Here is a 9,109-nt window from a genome sequence, read left to right on the forward strand (position 1 = left end):
GTGTTTATTAGTCTTTGTTTAGTGTTGTCGATTTTACCAGTTGCTACAACAGTTGATAACATCAGCATTTCACACCCGAAAGGTCAAAACCTCACAAATTAGGGAATAGAAACTTAATGGTGAAAAAATGTTTGGCTGACTCAGGTCCAGACGTTAGTGAACCCTTGAGGCCAAACCACCTTCAAGTATCTGAAATTGCTGTTTAAATTCTTAATAAAAGCCTTCAGTATAAATGGAATAATAAAGTGTTACTTTTGCAAAAGTAAAACACACCCAGGTAGGCTTCAGTTTCACATTACTTCCTTATTATTTCTCGTGAAATGTCATATCAGTTCAGCAGCTATACAGTCAGCATTTTATTTCACATTATCTCCTAGAGTTGATTAGGACAGATGAATAAATCCATTTACTGCGTCACCCTAATAATCAGAAACCTATTTCTGAATGTAAATACTTCAGGGGTTTTGAAACATACCTTCAACATTGGATCACATCTGCCTGCTTTCCTCCAGGATGACAGCGTCTTAAAGGAGATTGACATCAGCCACCATGTGAAGGAAGGCTGTGAGAAAGCTGATCCATCACAGTTCCAGCTGCTCAAAGTGCTGGGACAGGGCTCCTACGGAAAGGTATGGGAAACTCTTTAGCTTCAACTCATAACCACAAAACACATTCTGTGTAACAATATAACATACAAGCTGAGAGTCTGGTTACTAAACATCCAGTGACATCATGTTACTTATTTAGCCCTTTTTCTTTAAAGGAAGAGTGGTACCATCAGTGTAGGGATGACTGTGATGACGACGATGACGGTGATAATGATAATGACTTTTATAATGATGACAGTGATTGTTGTGAGGATGATGAAGATGACTAGAAGGATGAAGATGGTGGTGATGATTTACATAATGATAATGATGATGAGGAGGATGATGATCACCGTGATGATGGTCCTGTGGAAATTGATGATGATGATGGGGATAATGATGATAACTATTAAGATGATAATTGTCAGAGTGATGAAGATTATGGTCATGGTGGTAATAATGATAATTTTGATGATGATGATGATGACTCCTCAGGTGTTTCTGGTGAGGAAGATCAGGGGAGCAGACAGGGGACAGCTATATGCCATGAAGGTCCTTAAAAAAGCCACACTGAAAGGTAAAACTTTGAACAGTTTGAGATGTTAATTGATTAAATTTTTTCTGATAGACGTTGTGTATAGAGAATGTTTAATTATTAAAGGTTTTCATTTAGAGTTTCTACGTTTTTTCATCTAAAGCTTGATTTGAAGTGAGAATTTGAGGGGTTTAACAAACCCTAAGAGATTTTAGGCAAACCTTTTCTTTTTGATGTGGATTACATGGTGTTAAATGAATGTGACCTGACAGTTGGTGAGTCAGTGTCTTTGTAGATGCTTTAATCCTCTTAACCTGTGCCCCTGGACTTTAGAAGGTTCTGGTCTCATCCAGTCAGGTAAACAGGAACTGCAATAACTCAATGAGTGTCATCAGATCAGACCTGCAACACTGTGACTCCAACGTACTGTAGTTTAATACATTTTTCTTTAATTTAAGTGAACACTCCAGCTGCCTCCATAAGTGAATTGAAACATAAATAGGCTACATGTGTTAGGAGCCTTGTCACTGCTTATTTACACTGTCATTAGCAGATTACATTTTCTCCGCTCTCTCCTGTTCAGTTAGGGACCGTGTTCGATCCAAGATGGAGAGAGACATTCTGGCAGAAGTCAACCATCCGTTTATAGTTAAACTACACTACGGTACGTTTGTTTCTTTTATAATTTATGAGAAATCATTGGGAGATTTTGATGTTAAATTGAATTGACATTATATGACCTACAGTAACTTTGTAATGTTAAGATGATTACAGATGATGACAGTAAAAAAGCTAAAAATAATTGAAGTCAGGAGCGAAGAATTGTAAATATAAACAGAGAAGGCAGCTAACGGGCAGATAGTACTAAACATTAATTGATGATGATAAATAAAGACAGCAAGAATAAGAAATAAAATGCAGCAAAAAAGATTATTTAGCTAAATAGCTTAAATTACCTAAAGTCAAATAGCAGACAAAGAAGGCTAAGTATTTAGCAAGAAAGCTGTAAATTAGCTTGCTTAAAATAAGGAGAGGGTAGCCTATGGAATGGAAAGAAGTTAGCCTACCAAAAAATTAAAAGCTAGCTAAAACAGGTAACAGTAATAGAAAAAACTAATGCACACATAAAGCCACATTCAAAAAGGTAAAACATCGCTAAAATAGTTTAAACCTAGCCAAATAGACAGCTGCGGGTTAAGCTAAAATATATGCTAAAAGCTTACACTTACCCACGATAGGTTAGCCAAAGAATAGCTAGTAAAAAGTGTTTCTCTTTCTCTCTCTGTGTGTGTAAAAGCATTCCAGACAGAAGGAAAGCTCTACCTGATTCTGGACTTCCTGCGAGGTGGAGACCTTTTCACTCGTCTGTCAAAGGAGGTAAGTTTGTAGCTGATGTGATATTTTGCTGCTAAATAAAAACACAGCCTGACCTAACAGTACAAAAACATTGCTGTGAGATAATGTCAACCCCAGCCACAGACTTTATAACATTTAGCCTGGGAGCTAATGAGCCATTAGCTCCCAGGCTAAGGGTAGCAAAGTGAAGGCTTGGTAAAAATAATATAATAATAACATAATTCCTCTGTTTTTTGGTAGTAAATGTGTTAGTTTAATTGGATATTGTTAAGTTAACTTACATGTTACAACATTTTAACAAGATGGATTTTATACATACAACTTTGGTCTGGTAAAACAGTCAATTTTAATACATTTTTAGCCCATTCAGTGTTATATTCAGATTCTGTTTGTATCTTGTTGCTTGTATTTTGGTATAAACAAACTTCTAATGGGCATCTTTCTCAAATGTAGGTCATGTTCACAGAGGAGGACGTGAAGTTTTACCTTGCAGAATTGGCTCTGGCTCTGGACCATCTGCACAGTCTGGGCATCATCTACAGGGACCTGAAACCTGAAAAGTACCGTCACACTAAGCCTTTATCTGGTCTTTATTTTTAGATTTAAAACTGTCGTCGTTTCCAAATGTACATTTTAATTCATTTTCAATCGACAGTATTCTGCTGGATGACGAAGGACATATTAAAATAACAGGTAAATTTATTCAACTAAAAATTTCATGAACTTATCTTGCACTTTCATTCATCATATAAACTTAAAGCTTTTATCAGCCTCACATTCAAATCGTGTCTCTTCTTTTATGACCTTCTCCCACTGCCTGTTCTCACATTTAGATTTTGGCCTGAGCAAAGAGGCCATCGACCACGACAAAAGAGCGTACTCCTTCTGTGGAACCATAGAATACATGGCTCCAGAGGTGGTGAACAGGAGAGGACATACACAGAGTGCAGACTGGTGGTCTTTTGGAGTTTTAATGGTAAGAACCAACAATTAAAAAAATAAAAATGTAGTTTTATTTTTAAACAATGAATAATCTGTTGCCAGATTGCCAGAGCAGAATTACAAATAACAGCAAGTAGATGCATGGGTCTCACATCTGTTCCAGTTAACCATGTTAATTAACCCAATTAACATGTTAAATTTTTGCAGCCCTCACGAGAACATCACAGAGTCTGTAGTCCAGTTCCACTTGAACTTTATTTCTATTCTGTTCTCGTCTGTTTAAATTAAATCTAGATGGAATGCCATGGTACTGCTTATCTGGTTGGCGATTTTGTCAGGAGTTTAGCTGCCTAATTGCTTTCATCTGCCGTATCATTGTCACCGATAAAGCATCTGTGTGATCTGGCTTGTTAGTTAGTGCAGCAGCTTATTGGACATGCACAGAGAAACAGAGATTCTCGTTCAGTGACAGCTGGCAGCTCAGCCGGAGCTTCAGTGAAAGGTGTCACCACTGTCTGCTCTCAGCAAGATGTTACAAATATACCCTATATTTAATACACCGTGTGTGTGTGTGCGTACCAGCTGTAGCTATAGTTGTGGGGACGCAACTGTTGTGGGGACATTTTGCAGGTTTCCTCTGAGTGAGATGGTTTTTGTTTTTTGATTTTTGGAGAAATACAAGATGAGACAATATATATAATTTGTAGAAATATTCCTAGTAATATTGATAAATACTACATATTGGCAGAAAAGGTGAAAGTCTGTGGAAAATGGTTAATTCATGGAAATACTTTCTGGGTTAATATTAATTTGCTGCAGGTTTTCTTCCAATGATATATTTCTATTTGTTTGTGGTGATTTTTTTGTCTTTCACTCACTCATTCAAAGTCATGTGACGTGTTTATGTGTTTCTCCAGTTTGAGATGTTAACTGGGTCGTTACCTTTCCAAGGAAAAGATCGCAAGGAGACGATGGCACTTATCCTGAAGTAAGACAACTTTAAATTTTACTGTTGTTTAAAAATTAAATCTAGCAGCTTCTACAAAGATGCTAATGTTCTTATGGCATTAAAGGTTTGATTTACCATATACCATCTTCATTTTATGCAAATTAACGAACGATTTGTAATGAAACCCTATTTTCAATTTCCATATTTATATTTAATAATAACCTTAAGTGCTGAATGTGTTCTGTGTACAGGGCTAAGTTAGGGATGCCTCAGTTCCTCAGTCCTGAGGTGCAGAGTTTACTAAGAGCACTCTTCAAGAGGAACCCTGCAAACCGCCTGGGTACTGTATCCACACGTAATTCATACATTGGTAGAAAAAAAATTACTCTTTCTTTTTAACAACAGTTTATTGTTTAACATCAGATTCATGATATTGTGAACCTGGCTGTGTTGCAAAATTACAAAAGTGATTTTAAAAAATTAACAATAAAAAATCGAAAAAAAATGTAGTCTGGAGTGGCAGCGAAGTACCTGATGGCGGTGCATGAAGTTTTATCAATAAAGTAGCAGTACCATTAAAGATTTTTTCGGACACTGCATCTAAATATACAATTATATATTATATATTAAATATACAACTTTAACCACTGATGATGAGACTGAAATCTTGCAGTCTATTTCAGTTCAGTCCAGTCCGGTCTGTGTACAACAACAAATACAGTACACTGTTGTTCTGTGTGGTTTATATTTTATAGGTGCAGGACCAGATGGAGTTGAGGAAATAAAAAGACATCGCTTCTTTGCTTCGATAGACTGGAACGTAAGCATAAATAATCTGGGTGCTAAGACACTTCTGGTCACACAGCTTCAGCCATCTGCTGTTACACGCTGGCGTTCAGCCATTGTTCTGCATTGTGATGCTTCTGTTTGACCCAGTGTGCTATATCTGAGTCAAGTCTTCTCCTCCTCCTGTCTCTCAGAGTAATAATCACCGCTATTATCGTCAACTCACTGACTGCCAAACACAACATAATGCAGTCTGCAGATGGTGTTACTGGTTGGATGTGTAGAATATGAGTTTTTCCCCCTTCATACTAATTCACTCAGTGGACTTCATGGGGCAGAACGACACCTCTGTGCGTCGTCGTCTTCACAATCTGGCTGTGAATCCTTTCTCCTCTGACCTCAAATTGACAATTAAAATTTCGACTTGGAAGCAAATTCCGCTGTAAAACAGAGACGAGCGAGAGAAGCAGCAGCTTCACCAATCACAGGGGAGGAAAACAATTAAAGAGATCGACTGTGAACCAATAAAATCTGACGTTAGTGTACTAACAGTGTGAATATCATTAAACCTTCGTATTCAGACTTTGAACAAGCGACGCTGCAAGGCTGACACCTGCTGGTCATATTTGAAAATACACGTAGACTACAGGACTTTCTGGGTTATGGGCCGGTTTTTCTGTGAGGCACAGTCTCACAGACAGGTTGTCCAAGTTCAGTAGTAAGAATATTACCGATAATTAATATAAAGAAGGTAGAACTGCAGTAATTTATAATGTATGACATTTTACATAATAAATTCACAAGGGCTGTCCAAGAACTTAAACAATTCTATTTGATTAATTGGAGAGGAATAATCACAATTAATCATAATTAATTGTGGTTCTATTCAATCATGATAAATCACGATTATTTGTAATTAGTTAACAGTCTCAAAGTGACAAAAAAAAAAGTGTATTCCCATATATTGGTGAAACAAATGACAGCTCATTTTACCTGAAGTTGAAGCCTCTACAAATGCATGCTGGGAATTGAGATGGTATCTTGATCCAGAGGTGTAAAAAGAATGGATGGAACAGTGTGACTAGAAGTGACTAGTTAGGAACATGAAGCTTTTCATGTTTATTTACTTTTTCATTATTTGGTTGTTTTTTTTTTCTTGGTAGAAGTTGTACAAGAAGGAAGTAAGGCCTCCCTTTAAACCCACTGTTGGACGACCTGAAGACACTTTTCACTTTGATCCTGAATTCACCTCCAGAACACCAACTGGTAACTTCAACTGAACACTGCACACACTGTTCTGTTTTTATAGAAAAAAAACAACAACAACTGTGTGAAGCTGTTGTGTTGATGTGTGCGTGTCTTTACTTCTGTCTAACTCCAGATTCTCCAGGAATCCCTCCCAGTGCTAACACCCACCAGTTGTTTCGTGGTTTCAGCTTTGTTGCAACTCATCAAAGTCAGGAGCCGAGTGTGGCTGCAATCACGACTTCTCGTCAGGAAGTGAAGAACATGGAACCGATAGGACAGGTACCAAAGACTTAAAGAACAGGTGTCTAAATGGTTTGTAAATATGATGTAAATATGAATATGATGTTTGGAAATATGATTGTTCTTTTGGTAATGTATTTGAACACAGATTCAATGACGTAAAATACACGACGGACTACTGCTTCCTGTGTGATACAAGTCATGCGATTTCTATCGCTATTGTTCTTTTGGTAATGTATTTGAACAAAAAACCAAAAGTCATACAGTTTGAACAGTTTTCTACAGAGCAATACATTTTTATAGTCATAGTCAAGTCAAATACTTTTTTAACATTCCCTCTCTTTACATGTGTATTTTCATACACAACAGCATCTTCGCGGTGATGTGTCCTTCAGCGACGTCTATGAACTGACTGAAGACGTGGGACAGACTGTGTCTTGTGTCCGCAGGACATGTCTGCACAAAGTAACAGCTGTGGAGTATTCAGTTAAGGTATGTGATGTCAGAACTGTAAATACTTAGAAAATAACCACATCAGGGTTTGTGCAAAGAAACAGGAAGAAACTGAAAATACTGATGTGCACAACTGTGTTGTGTACACAGAGTTATACTCCAATATATGTACTTTCCTATTACATTAAATACCTTAAGTATTTTAAAAACAATCAACATTTTAGTAGCAAATACACTACAGTATACATTTTAATACAGTGGTTCTCAAAATATGGTTAGCATATTACTGGTGGTATGAAATAATTCCTATTAGGTTTAGATGAGTCACCTAATAATATGACTTCCTCACATTGTGATTGACAGCTGCGATCACTCCCCCAACTGTGCATGTGATCAGGAAAAATAAAACGTCAATCTGTCCAATGATCTACTACTTGTAAAAAAAAAAGTCTATAAAAGTCTATAAAAATATGTACTTTTGGATAAGTTATGAAATTTAGTACTTTGTTGTACTGCTTTTTGTCTCATGTCTTTGTCAGATCGTCGACAGAGTGAAAAAAGATCTGTCCGAGGAGATTGAGATTCTGCTCAGATACGGACACCATCCAAATATCATTTCACTGAAAGACGTATGATTCACACACACACAAACACATGCACACACACATGCACACACACAGACACACACGCAAACAGACACACCTGACACTGAAATCAGACACCAGACGGATGTGAAGAACATCATGAACCGTACCGTTTTATACCTGCCGTAGTAAGGACTTCCTTGTCTCCATTTTGCATTTGTCCGCAGGTTTTTGACGATGGTCAGCGCGTGTTCCTGGTTCAAGATTCACTGAGAGGGGGCCAGCTGCTGGACAGAGTTCTGACCCAGGCAGACTTTACAGAGAGAGAAGCGTCAGACATCATCTGCACACTGGCCAAAACAGTGGAATTCTTACACTCAGTGGGGGTGAGACAGCAGGACAGGAGGGCAGAAGTCTCACAACGAGATAGAAACCAGGGCTCAAATTAGTCGGTCAATGGATTAATATGACATTCAAACAATTATTATATTATTTATTATGACTGCAGGACTAAAACTCACCTAAAGCACTCACCTAAAGTATAACAATTTTTTGGTGATTTAAATTCTCACATTTTTTTCTACTTTTCTCAGAGTACTTTAGTTTAATTTTTATAATAACCTTAAGAGAACTATAAAAAATATAAAAGTTTTTTGCTACATTTGGCCATTGACATCAACTTATAATTATGCTAACATAAATACTTTCTTTATTTCTCAAAATGTTAGCATTAACATTACTTATATTTATATAGCTATGGTTCTTATAATCCATTAAAATGGTTCTTATTATTGTATAAGTACCATTACAGAAGTAATTTTCAGAGATACTTTGCTGTTTTTTTTACTTTGTACATAACTACAACTTTTACAGCTTTTAGGGCTGAAATGATCATTTTGCTATTTTTTTGTGTTTTTGTCATCGATAGTGATATTCTTCTTGTGAGGATTTTATCTATATAGTTTGGTTTTATTTTTAACACTTTTTCCGTCTTTCATTATATTTTGCTAAAAAAAAATACATAGATCTTTCCTGGGAACATCAAACGTCAGTGTTTTTTGCCCACTTTTCCAGGTTGTGCATCGCGACCTGACACCCAGTAACATATGTTACTCTGACGACAGCGGGCGGCCGGACTGCATCGCAATCTGCGATTTTGGATCTGCCAAACAGCTGAGAGCAGACAATGGCTTGTTGATGACTCCTTGTTACACTGCGACGTTCATGGCTCCCGAGGTGAAGTGTGTCAGTAAAGGTTGTCACATTTTAAAATGACACCAAGTCTGCCATTCTGACTCTTGTGTTTGTAGGTCCTAAAGAAACAGGACCACGACGCAGCATTTGACATCTGGAGTCTCGGTGTCCTGCTTTACACCATGATTGCAGGGTGAGTGCACTTTATAATAAGATATATATATATATATATATA

General features: G+C 37.1%; 1 protein-coding gene across 6 annotated transcripts in view; it reads left to right on the forward strand.

The window, feature by feature from the left end:
• Window positions 1-9,109, forward strand: part of LOC103379121 (ribosomal protein S6 kinase alpha-2-like) — a 30,592-nt gene that overhangs the window by 4,447 nt on the left and 17,036 nt on the right. For 5 of the 6 annotated variants that reach the window (XM_008310571.3, XM_025055739.1, XM_025055737.1 and 2 more), the window contains 17 exons: window positions 513-629; window positions 1,083-1,164; window positions 1,706-1,786; window positions 2,420-2,499; window positions 2,932-3,038; window positions 3,134-3,171; window positions 3,312-3,454; window positions 4,338-4,408; window positions 4,621-4,709; window positions 5,125-5,189; window positions 6,319-6,421; window positions 6,537-6,682; window positions 7,013-7,135; window positions 7,636-7,725; window positions 7,908-8,066; window positions 8,755-8,916; window positions 8,991-9,067. In XM_008310571.3, coding sequence (XP_008308793.1) covers window positions 513-629; window positions 1,083-1,164; window positions 1,706-1,786; window positions 2,420-2,499; window positions 2,932-3,038; window positions 3,134-3,171; window positions 3,312-3,454; window positions 4,338-4,408; window positions 4,621-4,709; window positions 5,125-5,189; window positions 6,319-6,421; window positions 6,537-6,682; window positions 7,013-7,135; window positions 7,636-7,725; window positions 7,908-8,066; window positions 8,755-8,916; window positions 8,991-9,067 — 1,733 coding nt within the window. Of the gene's footprint in view, window positions 1-512; window positions 630-763; window positions 813-1,082; window positions 1,165-1,705; window positions 1,787-2,419; window positions 2,500-2,931; window positions 3,039-3,133; window positions 3,172-3,311; window positions 3,455-4,337; window positions 4,409-4,620; window positions 4,710-5,124; window positions 5,190-6,318; window positions 6,422-6,536; window positions 6,683-7,012; window positions 7,136-7,635; window positions 7,726-7,907; window positions 8,067-8,754; window positions 8,917-8,990; window positions 9,068-9,109 lie in introns of those variants that run through there. The other variant, XM_025055740.1, reaches the window with a different exon arrangement.

Source organism: Cynoglossus semilaevis, chromosome 5, assembly GCF_000523025.1.
Source record: "Cynoglossus semilaevis isolate Cse_v1.0 chromosome 5, Cse_v1.0, whole genome shotgun sequence".
In the NCBI taxonomy this organism is placed as follows: Eukaryota; Metazoa; Chordata; class Actinopteri; order Pleuronectiformes; family Cynoglossidae; genus Cynoglossus; species Cynoglossus semilaevis.